This window comes from Lemur catta, chromosome 21, assembly GCF_020740605.2.
Source record: "Lemur catta isolate mLemCat1 chromosome 21, mLemCat1.pri, whole genome shotgun sequence".
NCBI lineage: Eukaryota > Metazoa > Chordata > Mammalia > Primates > Lemuridae > Lemur > Lemur catta.
In genome coordinates, this window is record NC_059148.1 from 31,896,276 (window position 1) to 31,919,085 (window position 22,810).

Below are 22,810 nucleotides of genomic sequence, written 5' to 3' on the forward strand. Positions count from 1 at the left end.
GTGTCGGCCATGCCTGTCCAGGACTGAGTCTGTTAGTCTATCAGGTGGCTGGGGCAAAGGCTCCCCGGCACACGCATGTGCACACATGCGTGTGCACGCACACACACACACATACGGGTGCACACACGCATGTGCACACACGTCACGTGCTGGACACCATCCCTCAGTGGCTTTGCTGATCCCTCCCCTGCCCTTAGCCGAGGTGCCCAGCGCGGCCCGTAGGGCTCCCGGATTCAGGCCGTGGAGACTGCAGACGTTTGTACATCTAGTCCAGTGTCTACGTGTCCAGCTCGTCCTGCCGGCCCTGGGTTGAGCAGACTCTGCCCCACAAATCCCAGCAAATCCGCATCTGCCAGGGAAGCCGGAGGGCAGGAAGCCCGGCTTTGCCCGTTTGGCTTCTGTCAGCCTCCGGGCTTTACGAGTCTGGCCTGGAGGGGCCGGCAGAGCTGAGTCGAAGGCAGAGACAGCCCAGTGGTGGTGCTTGTTCCCCTTCAGCAGCCACCCCAGAGCCAGGACGGCAGGCTCACCTGCGGGGTCCCCACTCCACGGACACACCTCCTTCCCCAGCCAGACCCCGGGCCGGGACGGAGCCCCCGGGAGAGGAAGGGTGAATCTGGCTGTGTGGACGTGGCTTTGCCGGCCGCAGCTCCCACACCTTGATAGAGACCATGCACCCACCCTTCCCCGCAGAGCACGTGGCGTGTCTTCGTGTCGAGTATCTTCCGTCTTATTGCCTGAGACACCTGCCTTCACACAGACGACCCCAAACATAGGTGCTTTAGGGGGAGAAGCTTCGCTGGGAGCCCAAATCGGGCACGAGGCGCCTGTTCTCGGATCCTCAAATTCACCATTCTCTAATCTGCACTTACTAGAGTCGACAGCCACGCTGTTCGCACTTAAACAATTAATATGCATGAAGACTTTGCAAACATGTCGCGGGGCCGGGGGTGGGGGGGACGTTGCTGCGCTGGATTATGGGACGGCTTCTCGGATAAGGTCATTCGTTTTTATGATCCTGTTTAATTTGGATTTGCCGGGCTTCCTTTCATTATCCCACAGGCCGGTCTTAATAATCAAGATCTATGTTATATGCTTTGTGGCATAATTGAAGCCGCTGCTTAATTAGAAAAGCTATCTACCTCTCGACAGAGGAAATCAATGATGTAATGGGGGAAGGTGGGAGCACTTTGAGAGTGGATGGAATTGGCTGTCGGTGCTGGAATGTGCACACACATATATGCACACATGCACATACATACACAAGCACACGTGCACATGCATAGACATGCATGCACACACATCCACACGTGAACACATACAGACATACACATGCATATGTGCACACCTGCACACACAAGTGCACACCCACACATACATGCACAGCCACATGTATGCATGCACACATGCACACGCATACATACACACACATGAACACATGCACACACATACACAGGCATAGGCGCACACACAAACACATGCACACACACAAGTGCACACCCGCACATACATGCACAGCCACATGCATGCATGCACACATGCATACACACACATGCACACACACTCCTAAATCTGTGTGTGTTTCTGGTGACCAGCCTGTCAGTCCCCGCAGTGAGGCAGAGTCTGACGGGATGATCGGCCCCTGGTGGGTAAAGCTGTTTATGGAATCAAAGTCTGACAGTCTCAAGTGGGCACAGACTGACCGTGCATCCACCTATTCACTTATCCAATCAACCACGACATTTGCTGAGGGCCTACTACGTGCCAGGCGCGGCTCTGGGGCTCTGTGCAGGACGGCAGACACGGCAAACACCCGTTAACATCACAAACCCGAATGTCAGCATTTTGCTGCGTCCAGCCCCAGCCTCCTGGTGGATGTTCCCAACCAGCCTCAGACCACCACTGTGTTTCCTCTCCTGACGCCTGGGACTCAGGGACCTGGGGAGGCCAGACTGGGCTGGAGTGGCTGGCGCTGGCCGAACACCCCTCTCAGGGTCACCCAGGGTGGGACGTGTGGGCTCCCACCAAGCACGCGGCTGCACCGTGGCCCTGCTCCAGCGTCACACGGGCGGAGAGGGTGGGTCCTTCCTGCCCCAGCCCTGGCTCACCCAGCATCACTGCGCCTTCCTCCCTCGGGTGCCCAGACAGAGGCCGCCCAATCCTGGGGTGGGGGACACAAGGTTCCAGAAGGGACGCAACAGCAGGCAGGTGGGACCAGAGTCTGGTGCCTGAGCCACAGCCGGACCAGCTGGGAAGACGCTTCCCTCGAGGGGCCCCTTCGCTTGGCACAGCTCCAGCCTTCGCCTCTGACGGCCCCTCCCCTTGTCAGCATCCCGACTGCAGAAATCCGGCACAGGCCGGTGCAAAAGCACCTTGTTCTGAAAACTGCCGGGTCCGAGGGAGGCTGCAGGGCTTGCTGGGCGCAGGGACTCTGATGTGTGGTCTGGGGGCGTCTCTCTGTCTCCCTCCCGCACCAGGCCTGTTTTACACAGGCTTCCTCCACGTCCTGGTCTGCAGGCGGGAGCTCTGACCCCCAGGGCGACGGTGCCAGGGATTAGCGCCCTCACAGGAGGGAGTCGAGGAGCTCCCGCCTCCCACCCTGTGCCGACACAACCCGGACGCAGGCCCTCGGCTCACCTGCGGCACCTGGCCTGGACGAACAGCCTTGGGAACTGGGACACGTCTATTGATTATACGCCGCTTGGTCCGTGGTGTCTTGTTACAGCGGCTCTGAGAACCCCCACCCCCTGCCCTCCTCCCCTCACCCGACACCTCCTCTGGCTTTTCTCAGCCCCCTCCCCATTCCAGGCCTGCCCCCAGCTCCAGGACACCAGGTGACACCACAGGACAAGCTCCCTGGGGGCCTCAGGTGAGAATTAAAGCTTTCTGGCACTGCCGGCATGAGGGCGCCCGCCGATCTGGGGGGCTCCCTCCTGCGCTCACCCCCGTCTGCCCTTCCATCAGGGGGTAGAGACTCGACTGCTCCCAGCAGCTCCAAACAGGTTTCCATGGCACCCACAGCTCAGGCTCAGGTGGGGAAGGGACACCGAGACCCATCTGTGGAGCCTGGAGCCCTGGAGTGAGGTCAGAGGGTTGCAAAGCCAGGTGGGGTCACTTCCTTCTACCCCCGAAGGTGCTGACCCTGCCCTGACTCATGTCAGCAGACATCACTGCTCCCAGGCGTGGAGCCGGGGACCCCAGGGCAGCCTCGGCCCCTCCCCCCAGCCCACCCTCCATGGCCACGGTTGGAACCGACAGCATCTAGACTGTGACACAAGATGGCAGCAAGGTCCATATGCCGGATGTCAGGGCCAGTGAGGGACTCTGCGGTTTCCCAGCGACTGTGGCTTCTATAGGGCCTGCTCCCCAGCCTCCTCGGCCCCCACTATGCGGACCTCAACCTTATTTCCCATGGCGAGCATGTGACCAAGGCTCAACCAATTAGTGAACTCTCTTCCTAGGCTGCTGGCTGTGATTGGCTCCTAGATGGGCACATGACCCAAGATGGGCCAATGAAAGCCATGCCTGAGACTTTTGCTTGAATTGTTGCTGGGAGAGGCTGTTCCTCATCTCTGCCGAGTCTGAGGCTGTCAGCTGGGACAGTGTGCACCACCTGCAGCCTGAGGATGGGCTGGGCTGGCCTCGTGCCCACTGTCCCCTCCCCAGGCCCGTGTGGGCTGCTGGGCCAGGCTCCCCTGTTCCCTGGCTGGGGCTCTGTCCAGGGACACAGCAGCAGAGACTGACAGGTGGGAGGAGTGAGGGCTCCCCGTCCCCTCCCTACCTGCCCACAGTGTCAGCAGTGGTTTCTTCTCTTCAAATTTCTGTCCCTGCCACATGTTCCCATCTCCAAAGGCGCCAGCTCTTGCTGGGCCGCCATGGTATTATTTCTGCCCTTTGTCCCCTCGGCCTTGGATAGAAGAGCCTCCCACTGCTCTACTCCTGGGCTCCTCGACACCCCCATGGGTGTCCTGGGCTCTGCCCAGCCCCACCTGGGAATCCTGTCAATTCCTGCCAGGACCTTGACTGACACAGGGGCCAACCTGAAAGCAGGATGATGCTGTCGGCCATTGTCCCCTAGATATGAACCCTCCGGGGGCCCTCGGCATGCCCAGAAGTTCCTGGCAGGCCCCCTATGGGAGGCCGGGGCCGCGCACTCACTTTTTCGGCCTGTAGTCGGGGATGGTCCTGTCCAGGGAGATGCGGTTGCTGAGCTGCGCGTTGTACCCGTACTCCTCAAACGCGCCTTCCGCCTCGTGGCTGTCGTCCCGCAGGGTGGTGGCCAAGCCACCCTGGCCCAGGCCCCGCGGCCCCTCCACCAGACCCATGGGCTTGGCGAGGCCTGCGGGGAGAGCAGGAGAGAGGGGGTCAGGCAGCCCCAGGACAGACCCGCGCCCCACCGGAGATGCCCTCCCTGCCTCTCTCCCTAACTCGGCACGTTCCATACAGACTGGGGGACCCTGGAGGAGGCAGGGGAAGAGCTGGGGGGCTGGGGCCGGGTCCGCGCGGTGAGCAGGCGGAGCGCAGGGTCTGGGGCAGCGACATTGCTCCATGTGAGGCTCGAGTGATGGATACATTGTACATCTGTCCAACCCGCAGAACTTACAGCACCAGAGGAGCCCAGAGCGAAGGGACTTTAACTAACAACAATGTATCTAGCAATGTATCAATATCAGCCCAGTGCAGACTCGGGACTTCAGCAAACAACAATGTATCAACGTCTAGCAGTATTGGCCCATCGGTTGTGGCAGACACGCCAGGCGGGTGTAAGGCACTCAGGCCAGGGCAGGTGCAAACTTGGAAAATACACAACACTGACGTCACGCAACACGTGGGGACAGGCGCTTCTCGTGGGACACCCCCTCCTGGGACCTGGCAGGATCCGGTAGGATTCCTGCTCTGTGGGGGGGCTGAAGCTCAGGGAACCCCCCAGCACCCCTCACCCCCCACACGGCCAGTGGACTTTCCACTCAGCACAACCAAAGCCTCGAGGCTCCTGGGAACTCAAGTTTTCTGGAATGTTCCATTTTATTTTTTAATTTAATTTTTTACATTCCATTGGCAATACTCTTGAAATATTCCATTTTAAATGGCAAAAAAAAGCGTTGGTATTTACAGAGAACTGAAGCATACACGTTGGGCGTAGGATTGGAAAATTACATGACACAAATCATTTCCACTTTTATTTTTGTTTTAATATTGCAAACTAAAGATATAATCATGCTACTTTTAAATGTCTATGCTGCATATTGCACTTGTGTTTCCACTTTGCAAAGTCTGGCAGGAGACGCCCCCAGAGGAGAACAGGCTGGCCTGGGGGGTCTCAGGCCTCGGAAGCGATTCTGCCCCAGCCAGAGGTGGGGGGCTGCCCAGTGTGGGGGCTGCACCGACGCTGGGACCTCGCGCTTTCACTTGTAAGAGTGAAATATGCACACGTTGACAGAGTCAAACACTCCGGAAAACTGCGAAGTGAAGTGCTAGCATCTGTGCTCTCCCTCCGCAAGCCCCGCTCTCCGAAGGACGTTCTTTCCTCCTGGTTTTTAGTCTTTCCCTTCTGCCCACTACACACGCGAGTAAGAGGCTTACGGATCTAGTTCCGCGTGGTCAGCCCGAGACAATCTCCCGGACTGCCGGGCGTGAAAAGTGAGCAGTTGAGCCCGTTCTCCGCACCCCTCCGTCCCCGCCCACTCCTCCTGCGCCGGATTTTTCTGAGCTGTGGTTACGTGTGGTTATTCCGGTGGTTACCGTGCGGCCTTCAGGGGTACTTAAGGCTCCTCAGCTGGCATCTGCGGCCCCTGCGGCCCCCTCCCCGCACGGCCCCTCACGGCCACACCCTCCCAGGTCAGTCCCGGCGTCCACACTTCCCGGTAACTGAAACTGTGCTGCCCACGGGGTGCGTCCGTGGGTTGACTCGAACCTGAGAAACGAATCGACACGGCCACGTTGTGATCACGTCACTACCATTCGCCGTGGAGCCCACCCTGAGCGGCCAAGGGACCCCCACTCGCCGACCCCACGCCACTTAGTGAGGGACTTCCTGACACTCCACTGGTGTCCCAGAATTCTGCGTATTTTGTTTTGCTTCACGTTTGGGTCTTGGCTTTCTGTGCCGCTTGTTAGAGGGGACACACAGGATGACAATAATAGTTAATAATAACAGTATTTACAGAGCTTGCACCCTTTAGACACGTTGACTCATCATCCCACAACGCCTCTTCCAGGCAGGCACCACAATTCACTCCATTTTGCAGATGAGGAAACTGAGGCACGGAGAAGCCGAGCCACATGCTCCCGGTCACACGGTGTGTGGGTCTGTGCCCAGGCAGTGCGGTGCCCAGCAGAGGCTCCCAACCGGTGTGCGTGTGGACCAGGGTCCGGTCCTCTTGGAGAGGCCAGGAAGTGCGGGGCCAGCCCTCGGCGCCCGAGTCCCCCCCCCCCGCCCCCCGCCGTCTCACGGGCACAAGTATTCTCCCAGTTGCCGTCCTTGGGTTCCCTCTGACTCTGAGCCTGGGCTGCTCCGTCGTTCTGTGACTCCCACGTCCCCTCGAGTCTCAGACTTCCTTTTCAGTCCACGGAGACACACTCTCAAAGAATATCTCAGAGGGGTTGAATGGAGAGCAAACTGGCAGAGCCCTAGAACGTCTGGAAATACCTCTGCTCTGCCTCGCGGCTGACTGGTAACTTGCTGGGTAGGGAAGTCCAGGCCCAGCGTCCTTCCCCGCACCCAGTGCCGGCCCCCTTCTGCCTTCTGTGGGTCGCTTTTTCTTTCCTCCTGTCTCTCTCCAGGCCTTCGGGACTTTCCTCCTCCTTGGCATCTGAGATTTGGTCAGGGCGTATCGTGGAGTGTGTCAGCCGCACTCGGCAATCTGAGTGCTGAGCCTTTACCCGGCTCTGGGAAATTTGTCCCGTTAATTACGTGACGACGTCCCATCTGCCGTCCTTGTCTTCCCTCTGCCACCTCCGTCGAGGGAGGTTTCCCTCCTGCTGTATCTCGTCTCCCTTTTCCAGTCCCCACTTCCACTCTGTCGACTTCCATATCGTCAGCTTGGCCTTTGGTCACGCGTGTTGCCAGTGAGCCTGTCCCCGGACAGGTCGTGCTCTAATCCGGAAGGATGCTGCCTGCTCTCTGGTGGCCCTGCCTGCGCTGCCGGAAGCTGGCGTTGCTCTGTGTGGCTGGTGGCCTGGCCCACAGCTGTGGCACTCGGTCATCAAGGCAGCACCTGCGTCTCAGTTCTTGGAAATGCGCCGACTCCTGTCATTCCGGGCAGTTCTGTGGCGCCGCCTAAGTGCTGAATTAGACAATGCCGAGCGCTTCGTCCTGGGCAAATACAGGGTCGGCAGCTCCACAGTGCTTTCTGGTCACACATTGTCACACATTGTCACACACCCATCAATGCATAACTTTGTTTTAAGTGTGCCTTCTGCTGAAAGGCACCTTATTTAACAGATATTGATGATTCACCCACATTGATCTCAGAGCCCACGGCACCGTAACTCACGCGGGGGCAAAGCTTCTCGAACCCGTGTTTGTTCTCCGGAAGGCACATCACAGCCTCCCACGCGGAGGACACTGGACAGCACTTCAGCTCTGCTCCAGGGGACATTTTCAACGGCAGCATCATCAACCAAAAGCACAAAAATGCAGGAAGTCTGGGACTTGACAAACAGGGGCAAGGACACTTGTTCACAGTCTGAGAGGAGGAGGCCGAGCGTGGCCTGGTGCAGCCAAACATTTCGCTGCTCTGAGCACGTCCGTGAATGACCGCCAAAGAGCCACGAATATTGATTCGGGGTGACAGATAAATTTCAGTCCGTAGGAAAATGTGAAAATCCAGGATCCATGAATAACGTGGATCGACTGTCCTTTGATGTTTTGGCAACTGCTATGGACACGTCGGTGGGGCGGTGGGGTGGGGAGCCGGCATCTCTCACGGGCTCCCAGGTGATGCAGATGCTGCTGGTCTGGGGGCCCCACACAGGGACGCTGGCCTTGGAGCCGGGTCTCATGGCCTCAGACTCCCTCCGGTGCGAGACCCACCTGCGGCCCGGGGGCAGTGGGGGGCTGCGGGGCTGGGGGCTCTGGGGTGGGGGCTCCAGCCGGGAGGGGCGGTGGCTGGAGGCGAGCAGAGTGAGAGGCTGGCCTTGGGGAGGTGGGTGCGGGGTCACAGCCGTCTGCCCCTCCCCCTCCCCCACGGTTCTCCAGAGCCGGAAAGATCCGTAACAGCTCCACAGTCGAAACCCTGCAGATGTGATTTCTCTTCTAACGAAGGTCGCACACAGGCGCCTTCCTGCAGGGTTTCCGGACTGTCTTCCCCCCGCCCCCCGCCTCTCTCAGCTCCAGCACCCGCTCCTGATCTCTCCCGGAGAATTCCTTCCACAGAGGCAGGATTGCTTGATCCCGCCGGGAGGCAGGACGCGTGGGAAGGAAGTGGGGAAGATGTGAAGGTGTGGGATGGGGCCGCCAACGCTGGCAGTGGGCAGGTGGGAACAGCCGTCTCCAGCCTGGGCAGCCAGCTGGCCCCGCAGACTCGTCCACTTTTGTCCTCGCCTCCCCCAGCCTGGCTTCATGATTGGACGCTGGGGACGGCGGTGACATGAAGACCAGGCTGTGCAGGCTGGTGTGGGTGGAACTGTGTCCTCCAGCCCCTGGGCACTGTGAATGTGACCTTGTTCGGAAACAGAGTCTTTGCCGATGTAATCAAGGCCAGGCGAGGCCACGCTGGAGTGTGCCAGGCTCCAGGCCCGTGTGGCTGGTGTTGTCATATGAAGAGGGGACAGGGACATATGGGAGGGGCCGCATGAGGAGGAGGCAGGGATGGGAGTGATGTGGCCACAGCCGGGGGACGCCTGGGGCCCAGGGGTTTGGACCCGGAAGAGCCAAGTCGGGGCCACAGAAGCCCCCCTCTTAGGACAGTGGTTCTCAAAGTGGGGACCCCGGGCCAGCAGCATCCTGGGGTGCTTGGAGCTTGGTAGGGACGAGAGCTCTCGAGCCCCTCCCCAAACCAAGTCAGAAACACTGGGGTGGTTTGACCCAGGGCTCTGGCGAAGTCGAAGACAGCTGTCTCGGGTCAGTGGTTCTAAACCTGTCTGCACAGCGGAGTCACCTGGGAGTTTGAAAACTGCCGACACCTGGGTCTCACCTCCAGGGAGTTTAATCTAATAGGTCTGGGTGTGGCCTGGACACTGGAGTCTGGAAAGGACGGCCAAGCACTTCCGCGGTGCGGCCAACTGGGGGGACCCGGCCTTGCTCCGGGGCCCTGGCCAGGGGAGGCCCATGCATCCACCACATCCTCCAAGCGACGCTCTTGCGCAGAGTGGAGACTGCGGTCTGGATTCCGTGTTCCACGAGAAAAACAAACCACCGTGCAGTGGGCATTTCAGTCAGGGTCGGTAACATGCAGAGCTAAAGGAGCCACGTCACTCAGAGGCCCGGGTTTCGGGGACTCTGAATTCTCTCACCCAGAGAAGCCGGGGACTGAGCGCGAGGACGACACGCACCAGGATCCTCCCCCCACGGCCCCACCGAGAAGGACGTGGCACCCCCTGGGGTGGCAGCCGTGGCTGCAGCTCCCGCCAGTCCCCCCGAGCTCCCCCGGCCCCCCGATCACTCCGCACTTGGCCGACCTGCCTCTTCCCGCACGCAGTACCTGGGCCGAGTGGGCGGCTGTGAATTCTCAACTTGGAAGGAAGCAGCTTCCCGGCTCCCAGCTTCTCGCTGAGTCGCCGCTTTCCATCTGCCGCAGCGACCGAGGCCAATTTCCGGGAGGAAACAGCCCAAGTGGAGAGGCTGCCGGTCACAGGAGAACCTGAGGGGAGGCGGCAACTCGAGGGAACCTTCCGGAAGGGGCGAGGGACGCCCTCCTCCAGCAAAGCCACCCGGGGGGGTTGACTACCAAACAGCCGGGTTTGGCCCCCACTTTGGGGTTCCTCCGGGTCCATGGTTCAGCCCTTCAGGCTCCACCCTCCCTGGGGACACGTGGCACTGGTGGCCCAGGGAAGGGGCTCGCATCAGCCCCCTCACCACAACAGCAGGGGGCGAGTCAGAAAACCACGAAGAGTGTCAGACGTGGACACGGCGACGTCACCTTCCAGGGAGTGACAGATGGCCCGCTAGCCGGCGAGAAATCACGGGACCAACAGGGTAGGGAGATGGGAGTCTGGAGAGAGGAAGGAGCCTGTAATTTGCTTTTCCCAAAGGGGTGTTCTGAGCTCTGCAACCCGGAAACTTCAAAGAGGGAGGAAGGGGCAGAAACCAGAGGAGCCAAATACAAAACACCCCCCACTGACAGGGGCACCAGGCGCCCACCACGAGGACACTCCACTGTGCGGTGGCCCCGGTGGCCTTGCACTCAGCGTGAGACAGGCTACCCGGACCCAGACTTGCCAGGGACCTGGAAAAGCAGACGCAATCCTCCCCGGAGGAGGCGGCCCCAGCCTCAAATCACGGCTGCAAGTTAACGTTCAAGGACAATGACCAGCACACAGCCCAGCGGGACCAGGTGCACAAGGGAAAGAGACACCATGAACGAGAACCAGCAGAGAGCACAGAGGTGGCTCAGACCAGGCAGCTGCTATGACGACCAGGTCCTGCCCTCGGGCCCCAGGACACCAGTGGCCCCCCCACTTCTGGCCTCGCCCAGCAGGCAGGACCCCCCTCCACCACGGTGGGGAGATCGCTGCTGCCGCCTACAGGACTCCAGGTCGTGTCCTTCACGTGCCTGCGACCTTGGCACTGACCCTGGCTGCTGACGTCTGGCAGTGAGCCTGGGGGGGGCGGGCGGCGGTGGCAGAACGTCCCCCCAGCTCCTGGGCCCTCTCTCTCAGTTCCGCCTCTAAAAATGTCAACTGATTCAACGTGCTTGGCTATTAATTTTCATGATTGGAAAGTGGAGATAAAAAGAGAGAGACCCTGGCTTGCCTTTCTAGATAACGTCTCTCTTCCAGCTTCAATTGTGCCCACTCTTTCCAAATACAACGGCTAATTTCACTACAGACAGGTCTTTTAAGATTCCCCGGGGGCCCAAACCAATAACACGGTGTCAGTGGAGGGAAGACAGGCTACCCTTCTGCAGCCAGGAAGCCATGAATACTGTGCAGGACGTGGCAATACCTGTAAAATATACTCTCACTGAGACTAACATGGTGTTTGATAAATCTTCACACATGACACTCGTGTTCGACTGATATGAATATTTATGGGGCCAGAGCAAGGGAGACAAGAAGTGCTGGGAAGTGTCCGGCAGGATGGATCTCCCGCCCTCCCTGCTTTGTAAGACGAGTGGAGGCAGAAACGTCTCACGGCCACTCCATGCAGAGACAAATGCCGGCCACCCCAGGGTTGGCTCTAGTGATTGCCGGGGGACAAGGATGGGATATTTGGGTGTCCTGACACCCAGCTGGCAACCTCGGCATGGAGCTGCCAAGACGGTCAGAGTGGCCAGGCACCCCCTCATCCCTCCCCCAGGCCGCCCCATTCTCCGGTGAGGACACACCCCACCTCCATCGGGCTCCACTCTCTGCTCAAACCCTGACTCTGGAGTCCCCCTGGGCCTGGCCCAGCCTTGGGGGCCACAGACAGGAGACCTCAGGGAAGACTGTCAGGGAAGTGCTGGGGAATCTGGTCTCAGTTCTGCATCCCCAGGAAGGAAAATGCCCCCTGACCCCTGCAGCCCTGGGAAGGGTCCGTGGCTCTGTGGCTCTGCCCGCAGGGAGGACGCCCCTGCTGCCTGTGCTCAAGACAAAGATGCAGCTCCCAGCCCCACACTCCACCTCCACACGGGTCCACCGGGACCCAACCTACATTCCTGGCCTTCCCTCCTACTCTGTCTAGCACTCCAGATACTATCTTCTCCTTCTCAGTGCTTGGCCTTGTTCACCCTACAGTGTCCATCCATCCACCCATCCATCCTCCCACCCACCCATCCACCCACCCACCCACATATCCATCCACCCATCCATCTACCTGTCCATCCGCCCACCCACCCATCCATCCATCTACCCATCCATCCTCCCACCCATCCATCCACCCACCCATACACCCATCCATACACCTACCCACATATCCATCCATCCACCCACCCATCCACCCGCCCACCCACATATCCATCCACCCATCCATCTACCTGTCCATCCATCCATCCATCCACATGTATCAACCACAGTCAATAAATACTTACTAAGGACCTATTTTGCACCAGGTGTCATGCTACACACCTGTCCAAACCCTGCCCCATCCCGACCGTTTCTCTTACCCCACCAGGACCTGCCACATTGAGGGCATCTTGCCAAGCATGTCACATGCATCATCTTGATTAATCTGCTCAGCTGTCCTCTCACGAAACGAAAATCATTTTTCGCTTTTCACAGATGTGGAAACCAAGGCTGGGAGACAGGCAGTGACTTGCTCAAGGTCACCAGGTTGGGATTTGGACCCAAATCTGTCCCACTGCACATGTGGGGCTCAGACACCTCCTCTTCCATGAAGCTGTCCCGACTTGCCCTTCACGGCCACCCTCCCTGTGCTCCTGTGAGTGTCCGCATCGCCCACGACGCGCTGCCCCGGAGAGCAGGCGGCACGGGCCGTGCCTCCCCCTACCTGACCGTGACTCCTGGACGCCACACTCTGCACACCGGCACACCTGCTGCCTCCGCACAACACGGAATTCGTTCTAGGAATGACGTGCGAATTGGACCGAGCCATCTCCCTGATTCCCTGTGGAAGCTGGAGATCATCCACTTTGGGCAGGGGCGGGGCCGTACCAGAAAAGGATCTGAGGGTTGATCCAGTGGAGTCGGGCTCGGGAGGTCCGGACGGCGGAAATGAGAAATAGCAGCCGATGCTCCGTCCTCACTGAGCACAGAGCGCGCCAGGCGTTGCTACAAAACCTGTGGTTTTCCCTCATTCCAGTCTCAGGACGGCCCAGAGGTGAGCAGCACTATTGCTCCACTTCACAGATGGAGAGACCAAGGCCGGGAAGCAGCCTGCCCGAGGCTGTGAGGGGCAGGCGGTGGGGCCCCGAGCCCGGGGGTCCAGACCACGTCTGAACCTCAGCACTCTGCTCCCACTGATTAAGATAATCTTGTCGGCCTCCCCTGCCCGCGGCTAAGTGCTCAAGCACTCGGAATATTAACACAGGCATTTTCCGCAATTTTCTCAAAACAGTGTGAAAATGGGCCCTTGCAGAACCCAGACCCTGCCTGCTATTTTCTGACTTGGAAATAAAATCAAAGCTTGCTGGGTCTCAGATTGGGACTGCACACAGAGGTCATTTGACTGAGCTATTCTGTTAAAAGTAAAAATAGTCCCACTCTGCTGTGAGACGCGGAGACGTAACTGCCCAGCACTGAGCTGACCCGGCCGCCTCCTCCCGACCAGTCTCTGCAGGGCGCGGTCGGGCAGTGTCTGGGCTCAAATCACACCCCGACCCCTGACCCCCGACCTCACGCCCTCGAGGGGTCCTGCCTCCCTGGGGGGAGCCAGCCCGAGAGGCGGCTGCCTCCGCGAGTGGCTCAGAGGACCAAGCGCGCCCGACCCTCGGGACTCAGAACTTGTCACGCATCCCTCCTCGTTAGCACCCGGGGGGTGGGGGGTAAACTCACAACTAACAGCGCGGTGAGCATTGTAGAGGGAAGAGTCACGCCTCAGATCATGGCTTGGGTGTGGCAAAGTCATAACATGTAACCAAAATGCTTGTGCCCCCGTAATATCCTGAAATAAATAATAATTAAAAAAAACACACAGGGCACAGTCACATGGCCCCAGGGAAAAACCAGCCTTATGCTGGGACTACAGGCGGCCCCTGCCCAGGTCTCCGTCAGAGACGTGAAGCAGCATCGCAGAGTGGAAGGGGGGCAGCCTTCACCCCGAGAACGGAGCAGGCTGGTGGGCACATGGCATCCGGGGTGGGGGCCACATAGCCCACCCTCCCCAGCCACGCTCAGGCCTTATTCGTCCCTCCCCCCACTCCCCCCCACTGCCCGGAAACACCCACAGAGGCAGGAGCCCAGCCCTCGGGGTGGAGGGGATAGGCGGATTGGAGTGACCTGGTCCCAGCCCGTCCTCTCTTGGCCCAGGCACGAGGCTGGTCCTCAGCTCTCAGGGCCTCTCTCAGCCCCCGGCCCCCTGGAAGGGGCGCCAGGCCGGGCAGGCGGGGCCCTGCTCCCCACCTTGCAGCGGGGCCCCCCAGCCAGGCCCAGCACCCCCACCTCACAACACGCAAGTGGCGTGTCCCTGTTCTGAAGGGAGACAGATAACATATAGCCAAACGCACTTTCTTTGGAAAAATCTATTTAGTGCTCTATCTGTACTAAAAAAGGAAAAAGGAAAGGAAGGTGCTTTGCAGTTCTCAGCCTCAGGTGACCTTGTTTCCCGCCTCGCTGGGAAAAGGGCGGACGCAGCCTCCCGCCCACACGCAGGGCAATGCCGGCGCCCGTCCTGCCCGCGGGGCGCTGACCCAGGTGCTGGCCGGGACCTGCCCTGGGCGCAGCCTCCCACCCCCGCAGGACAGGCAGCCGGCCCTCCTCTCCCCTCCTCCTGCCATCAGACCCCCCCAGCGTGGCCTGCACTCTCCCGTCTCAGACACGCCTCCAGCCCCTCCCTGGCCGCCCAGCCCCATCTCAGCGCCCAGCAGGCGTGTTCTGCCCCGGGGACAGCTGGCAAGACGTGGAGACACTTTGGTTACCACGCTGGGCTGGGGTTGGGGTGACCAGCACCCCGTGCGGGAGGCCAGGGTGCTGCGCAGGACAGCCCGGCCACCCTGCCACACGGGTCCCCAGCGAAGGCCCCGGGGGGTGCTGGGAGGAGCAGCTCGGCTGGGCCGCAGAGCACCTGAAAGGGCTGCCCATGTTTGCTGTCCCTAATTTTCCATGCCTCTGCCCCCTCATCAACCTGCCCCAGCTCTATCGAGGTCACCTCCACGCTAACCCAACGGCCAGCCTGGGCCTGCGTCCTCCCGGGGCTGCCCGGAGCAGCTGGCATGCTGTCACCTGCCCTCGTGGCTGCTGCCTTTCAACAACGGGTCCTTCTCTGGGTCCCTCCACGTGGGTCCTCGCTGCCCAGCACCCTGGGCTCAGGCCTGGGACTCGCCTCTTCTCAGCCTGAACTTTCTCCTCGTCTGGGCTTGTGACCCTGGGCGGCACGTGCGGCCAACGACTCCTAAGCATGTTCTCCGTGACGCTGACGGCACAGCCCAGCCCAGCTGCATCCGCGGATGCCCCACCGGCAGCCCAGACACCCCCGGGCCTTGCAGCCTCCCCGTCCTCCCAGACGCAAAGTGTGTCCTCCCACCTTGGCCCAACGCCACCCGCCGCCACCGGGCGCCATCCAGGCCAGCCCAGCCACTTCCTGGTCCCAGCAGCCGCCTCCCACCCACTGGGCTGGGGCGACGCCCAGGAGCACCAAACCCTTGGTGGGCGACGGGCGCAATGTCTCAATGCCACATCAAAACATACGGTTAACACAAAACATCCACGAGGAATGAAATACCAGCCCTGTCAGGGAAGAGGAGCCCGGGGCCAACTGGGTTTGTGTGAGGCAGGAATGGCCGATGGACGCCTGAGATGCCGCCTTTATCCAAATAGACAGAGGCCCGTGGTCTGCAAGGGCGGGGCCCGGGAGTGCCAGTTCCAGCACCAGAGGCACCACGGCCCGTGACCTAGTCACAGAGCCCTCCGGAAGGCCCGCAGGAGGGGACAAGTGTTGGCATGAAGAAGCCCCCACTTCTGGGTCCCTCATTCTTTTTGCACACGGTGTCCTGTCCTATTCTCACACGTGGGCAGCCATCACGCGCATCCGCGGGAAGTTGGCCATGAGGTTTGCGTGGTCTGCAGGGATGGGGTCGTGAGAGCCACCGCTCCAATCTGGGCACTGCTTGGGAAGGCGGCTGGAGGCTGGGCGGTGAGGCCCACGCGGCCACGTTTGCTGAGCCAGCGTCAGACACGTGGCCTCACTTCCATGCTGCGAGATAACGTGGCTCTTCAGTACCTTTTAAACAACCCAGAAATTGAGTTTCTCCTCCGTGTGGACGGCAGTGAGAGGGGGAACTGCCAGACTCACGTTGACACAGACAACCACCTGCTCAGGGGTCGGGAAGCCAACGTGGTCGCTGCTGTCCTGGGCTGAGGCCCCGCTGGGGCCCGGCTTGTCCAGCCACGTTCCCCGCGGAGGCCCCCGGCTCTTGGACGGGGAATGGAGATGCTGACCAAGCGGGTCCTGAGACTGGGATCCCATCCCGCCTGCGCGTCTTGCATGGCAGATCTGATGTGGAAATTTATAAGACTTATTTTTGTCAGGTTTCCAGCCAATGAAGGATAAACTGTCCTTTCAGAAAATAGTTCCAGGATTATGAAATATGCAGATTGTGGAGCTGAATTGCAAATGCAATCACTTAGCCCAGCACACTTCAAAGTCGGGGATCACCGCCGGCATGAGTTATTCCTAGAAGCTCGGGGCCCACCGGGCTTGCAGATGGACATCTGCAGACACAGCCATCTCTGCTGAGGGCCGCTGCCCCGCGGGAAATAACCTGAGACGTGTTTATCGAACTCGTCTCCCCCAAGACCGGAAGGTGCGGGGCTGCGTGGAGCCCACCCCTGGCGCCGAGGGCTCCGTGGCTCCCACGCGTCTGCGGCCGGACGGGGTCGGGTCCTCCCTGGGACACGGGGCAGCCCTGCAGGCGGAGCAGCACACGCAGAGAGGAGAAAACACCACAGAACCGAAATGTCCTCCCGTGTCCTCGGATTGAGCGAAACGCAGGCGTCTCCAAGAGCCGGGCGCACGGAGGACGTCGGAGAACGGAAAAGCCAGCCCTGTCAACAGCCGTGCACCCGGCGTGGCCAGCGGAGGTGCGGGTGCTCCAACGGGGGTGTTCGCTGTTTTGTCACTTTTTGTAGCAAATCAGCGACAATGGGGGAGCCGCGAAACTGAGCTGGGGGAGGGGGGCAGCCCATTCATCACCAGGAGGGGAACACGCCAGTGACGTGCCACTGCCACTCCCGGCAAGACCAGCCAGGGCGCGGGACACACGGCGCTGTCTTTCCGGCCATGAACTCCGACCGTCCAGACTGGCAGTGCGGGAACCTTGTCACTCACACAGCAGAGTCGGGAAGGCCGGAGACCGACGACCTTGGCTGGAAAGGCCGACTGGAGCCAGCGGTGAGCCGTCTTCGGAATTAAAACTCACAAATGAGTAGGAAGCGCTTTCCGGTGGAAACCACATTCCTACCAAGTGGAATATCTTAGAGCGTTTCCAAAATGGAATTGCTTGTGCACAGCGGAAGCCGGGAGCCCCTTTTTAGAAACCAACACCTTATCCACACCCGGGAGGCGCTCGAGGGAGGCGTGTGCGGGAACAGGCTCGGGGGGCGGCGGGGGTTCCAAGCCGTGCAGGCAGCAGCCGGGCACCTCCCGGATCCTCCCCTGCCCCTGTCGGGCTGCGGCTCCTGCAGGCTGTTCTGCCGGCGTCCGCCCGTCCTTTGTGCACGGAGACAATGCCGAGGGGGCACCCACCACGCAGGGGTGGGGACGGGCTTGCTGTCCTCCTGCAGCCGCCCTGAGACGGCACCTGGAACCCCAGCCTGGGCTGCTCACGGGACCGGGGGCGGCTGGGCCAACTGCCTGCCATCGTGGCCGGAGGGGAATCTCTGGACGGGCTCCCTAAGTTCACCGTCTCAGCCTCGGGGTCTGCTGCCCGCTAATGCAAACCCCATCATCTTGGGCGGGTGTGGGGGAGCTGCCTGCTTGTCTAGAAAGTTGCCCCCCTGCGGCCGGTGTGGTTCACTCTCCTCCTTCCCCTTCTCCCCTCCCCCTGGCCGCTCTGTTCCAGGCCCAGCTGGGGCTTTACTGTTAGTAACTCATCGTGGTGAGGCTGCAGTGAGATTTGGGTTCCTGATTAGAGATCCTGGACCCACTGCCGGGGGGCGGCACCGCAAGCCGAGCACCCTCCCCCCAGGCCCTGCACCCCCAGCCGCCTGCCTTGGGCCATGGCTCTGCACACGGACCAGAGCCCCAGGGACAGGCCGGTCCTGGCAGGCCCTGCCTGCCAGGCGTGAGTTTTGGCAGCAAACGGGCACCCAGTTCAGCAACACTGATACACAGCTCACACCACAAGACCGGTTCCCCTCTCGAGCCTCCCTCAGCCTCTTGATCTCTTCCCAGCTTCGTGCTAGGACATCCCCTGCACATCTCTCTCACTTGGGAATCTTCCTTTCTAACAAAGAAACCAGGACTCTGGTGGCCGGGGACCCTGCGGGAACCTCGTGGCCTGGTCTCGTTCCGTGTCCACCTGTACAGTCACCCTCTAGTCATCGGTGTGGGGTGATAAATTTATTCAAACAGAAACAATGAATTGTTGGGAGAAAACGCTCCTCACTTGCTCATTCGACTGTGCTCGTGGTACGCCATGGGCCTTGGGCATTAGAGCCAGAACAAAACAGACACAAATACGCCCCCCACAGTGAACCCAGGCCAGGCGTCACACACAGATGTGGGAAGACGGTGCCACCGTGTGAGAATCCCTGAGGCCTGGGGGACAGCAGAGACGGCGTCCCCAGACGAGGGCCGTGGGAAGGGCAGGGCAGACATTGCCAAGCTGACACAGGCCACCGCGCCCAGGACTGTCTGTGACCAGTGCCTGGCCGACCACGATGGAGCCTTCTGTTTTTTTAACTTAAGCTTTTAATAACTGCAGAAACGTAGGTCCTTCTGAGGCAAACACCCCTCCTGGCGACCGACTATTTCCCAGCACTGTGGGCCATGCCCTGCCTCACGGGCTCCTCTTTCCTGCCATGCAATGAGCCACCCACGGCCTTGACCTTCTCTGACCCTAACAAGGGCTGTAGGACCTGGGCTGGGGCAGGTCACGTTGGAAGGAATCAACGCATGTGTGTTGATTTTCAGAAGCTACCTCCCTCGAAGCAAACAACCAAACTGCAAACTTCCCCACCCCATCCCCACTGTCTCCTTGGTTCCAGTCCTCCCTTCTACAGGGCCTGGGAGGCAGGACGGTGACCCGCTGTGCCTCGGAGGTGGGCAGAGCGAGACCCAGCCCCTGCAACCAGAGGCCCCGACTGGGTGCGGCCCTGCCCTGCCCAGGGCCTACAACAAAGTAGATGAACCTGCTCTGCCTGGTAGAGGCTTCCCATGGCCCCAGGGCAGGGGTACCTGAGGCAGCTGGAGCGGGACCCCACGTCACCACTTCGGGAACTTGAGCGTTTTCTCGAAGGCAGACGGGTTCGAATGCCTGAACAACTTCTTTCACTGAGCTCAAAGGCTCTCAAATTGAGTTTTCATAAAACTCACTGCACCGGTTGCATGCACAAAACCACAGCTGCTGTATCTTATGAGCAATTTAAGATATTCAGAAAGATGTTTTTTTATCTGTAAATGCTTTTTTCTGGACTTGAGCACAGAATTTAGAAGCAAACTCTCACGTACATAGAAGAGGTGACTACACTGGGTTTCCTTAACGAATATTTTCTCCTGGGTGCCATGAATCGGAATCCGCACACACCACTTAGTACCTCTTTGCCAGGGTCCTTAAGGCATCCCCAGTGAAGTCGCTGCCCCCTGGGGAAGGGTGTGGGGGCAGGTCCTGCCCTCCCAGCTCCGGTGCAGATGGGCCCCCCCACCTCCCGGGACATCCGTGCCCCCACCAGCTCCTTCAAGCCAGAGAGGGGTTTCCAGGAAGCAGTCAAGGCAGAGGAAACATAAACTATGTATCAATTTTGTTTGGGATTTCTCCCCTCCGCGCTAAACTCAGCTGAATTAGTATCCGGTGGAAACTCCCAGGAATCACTGTTGCATTTCCGGCACCTGGTGGAAAGAGCCGGCTGCCCCTCCAGGAAGCCTCTGCCCACCTTTAACCGGAGAAGCTTCCCCAGAGTCAGAGGGGAGTGAGTGGCTTTCAAATGGCTCCACCGGAGCAAACATCGACCCCGAGACTGCACTGACCTCTCCTCAGGGACCCACCTGGGATGAGTGTTAGACGTCAGTGTCTCTTGTCATTTCCTGGAACAGATATTGACTGACAAGTGGGTTTAGACACTGTGCAGGGCACACGGGCCACAGAGAGAGATGAGACACAGCCTCGTCACAGGGGGGTGGGGGGACAGAGAGAGGGAGACAGAGAAAGAGGGAGACAGAGACAGAGACAGAGAGACAGTGAGAGACAGAGACAGAGAGGGAGAGGCGCGGGAGTGGCGCAGGGAGAGAAAGAGACGAAAGAAGAGAGTGCCAGGGAGAGGGTGAGGTGGGGGACACAGGTCACCTTCTCCAAACACTTCATTATCTCGGCTTTTCTGCCCTGGGCATCCCTGCTTCCTCTCACCTTGCAGGGTGAGGCAGGAAAGGTGCCCCCAGCTGAGCTGCCCTCATGATGTCACACAACCTGCGCGTGCTGCCAGTGTTTTTATATAACCCTCCAGCTCTCCCCATAAAACAGACCATAACACCCTGGCAACTGCACTTCAATAAAGCTATGTGCTATTATCAGGGCACACCGCCTTCCAGGAGATGAATCACGCTGCCGGAATGGCCAAGTGGCTGCCTGAGCGAAACTTTCCTCCCCTCGTGGCTCCAGCTGAATTGCAAAGACCAGAGAAGCCGGGGGCTCCTGAGAGCAGCTCCGGAGCAGAGCCAGGAGTCTGTGGTGAGCAGAAGGTGCTGGGGACGTCGAGGACGCTCTGCGAGGCTCGGGCAAACCCTCCCCCGGGGCTGGCACCCTGCCTCCCCTCCAGAGCTGCTGCCGGGGGGGGGGGCCTGGCTGCACCCCAACCCTCCCACGGGAAACCGCAAGGCGACCCCACACCTTCCCCCACACACGCAGGCCGGCAGCGTGCAGGGCCGGAGCCGCCGCCCGCACACCCCCCGGCTCTCAGACACCTCCCACCTGAGCCTGCCACCGGCACCTTCCGGAGGCGGCTTGCTGGGGCTGCCAAGGCAGAAGCCAGAACCGCCAGCACCGAGCAGAAAGAGCACGCCCGCTAACGATGCAGACATACAAACTTTCTCCTTCTTCCTGGCACGGCAGCGCAGAGCGAGCCGGGGAGCAGCCGCCGTACTCTGCCTGCCGCATCCCGGAGTGGAAAAGTACTTGTTCTCACCAGCTGCGGCCTCCCGCCCTGTCCCGCCTGACGCCAGCCTGCACCTGCTGGTGGTGAAACACAGCCCCAGCAGAGCCCGGCTTTCTGTAGACGCTGCTGGGGACCCTGGAGCTCCCAGGCACCGTGGCCTAGGTTCAGTTAGGTGACTAATTCCTGCCCAGCCCCTGCCGTCCACAAGTCCCAGGCCATGGCCCCGGTTTTCTCCCACAACACAACTTCCTGGCGCAGCTCTGACCGTCCCCAGGCCGGGAGGCCGTCTGGGTGGGCGGTCACAGCTTGGTGGACACCCTTGGAGCCTCCGAGGCAAAAGACCCCACAGCAACCTCCGAAGGGCAGCATCCCGCCTCGCCTTCACCCACCTTCAAGGAGGGACCGGAAGGGAGTCCAGTCTAAGCCCTGACGCCCCACAGCTCCTGGGCACACAGAGCTTGCCCCCCTCGCTGCCGGCCCCGGGCGCTGCCTGCCCTTCAGGCGGGTGCAGGGAAACTCAAGTTGTCCTGGGGAACAAGCCTGGGGTCATCGCTGTGCCCTGTGGGTGGTTCGTGAGGGTCCGCTGGGTGAGTGAATGTTCGGGTGGACAGAAAGGATGCCCGAAGAGCCGTCCCCGTCCTTCCCTTCCCTATCTGGCTTCTCCCTCCCAAGGTGGCACAGAGGAGCTTCTACCCATGCGCAGCTGGGCCATCCCGGCGCCGGGGTCGCCCTGGGTTCCAGCGGAGGGGACACAGGGTGGGTGTCCCTCGCGCCCCCGCCCAGCCCCCGTCCCCGGCGGGACGGCGTCTCACCATTGAGCTGGTTGTAGACCACCTCCTCCAGGCGGTCGAGGCGCTGCAGGATGGCCTCGCGGTCGGCCAGCGCGCCCGCCCTGGCGTTCCGGCTGCGCGCCCGGCGGTCGGCGCCGCGCAGGATCCGCACCAGCTCGGCCGAGCGGTCCTGCAGGCGGCAGTACACGGAGAACAGGACGATGCCCACGAAAACCAGAATGTTGACCGTCAGCAAAGTTTTGATCTTCCTGGCCACCGCCATGAACGCGGCTGGCAGCGCGGGCGGCCTCACCCGCGGGGCATCCCCGTGGGCCCCGCGGCCGCGTTCCGGGCACCGGGAGCCGGCGCGGGAGCCGCGGGCGGCGGGGGCTGCGGGCCGGGGCGCGCCGGGAGCTGTCCCTTCAGCACCAGCGCCGCGCTCAGCGCGCCCGGCCGCCGCCCGGGGTCCCCGCGCGCAGGGGCTGCCCGGGGCCGCGGGCGCGGGGGGCAGCCCGCATCCCCGCAGAGGGCGCGGCCCGCCCGGGAGCGGCGAGAGCGGCCCGGGCGCGGGAGGCGGCGAGGACGCGCGGGCCGGCGGGCGCTGCTGCCGTGCCCGCTGCTGCCCGCCCCGCAGCCACGGCGCCGGTGCGGAGTGACGCGCCTCGCAGCTCATCTGCATGCACGCGGCGCCCGCCCCGCGCCCCGGGACCGCCCCCCCAGCCCTCCCCGCCCGCCAGGGACCGCCCCCCCCGGACCGCCCCGCCCCTCCGCCGGGACCACTCCCCCGCCCCCCCGCCCCACCCGCCGGGACCACTCCCCCGCCCCCCCCACCGGGACCACTCCCCCGCCCCCCCCGCCCCACCCGCCGGGACCACTCCCCCGCCCCGCCCGCCCCCCCCCCCGCCGGGACCGCCCCCGCAGCCCTCCCCGCCCGGGACCGCCCCCCCGGACCGCCCCGCCCCTCCGCCGGGACCACC

General features: G+C 61.2%; 1 protein-coding gene across 1 annotated transcript in view; it reads right to left on the bottom strand.

Annotated features, from left to right (window-relative positions):
• The window catches only part of GALNT9 (polypeptide N-acetylgalactosaminyltransferase 9), a 47,889-nt gene extending 25,399 nt beyond the window's left edge, over positions 1-22,490 (bottom strand). The window contains exons 1-2 of the mRNA XM_045534153.1: positions 21,876-22,490; positions 4,156-4,336 (exon numbers count right to left, since the gene is read on the bottom strand). Of these exons, the coding sequence (XP_045390109.1) occupies positions 4,156-4,336; positions 21,876-22,116 (422 nt within the window). The 5' untranslated portion in view covers positions 22,117-22,490. The remainder of the gene's footprint in view (positions 1-4,155; positions 4,337-21,875) is intronic.
• Between the last annotated feature and the right edge of the window lie 320 nt (positions 22,491-22,810).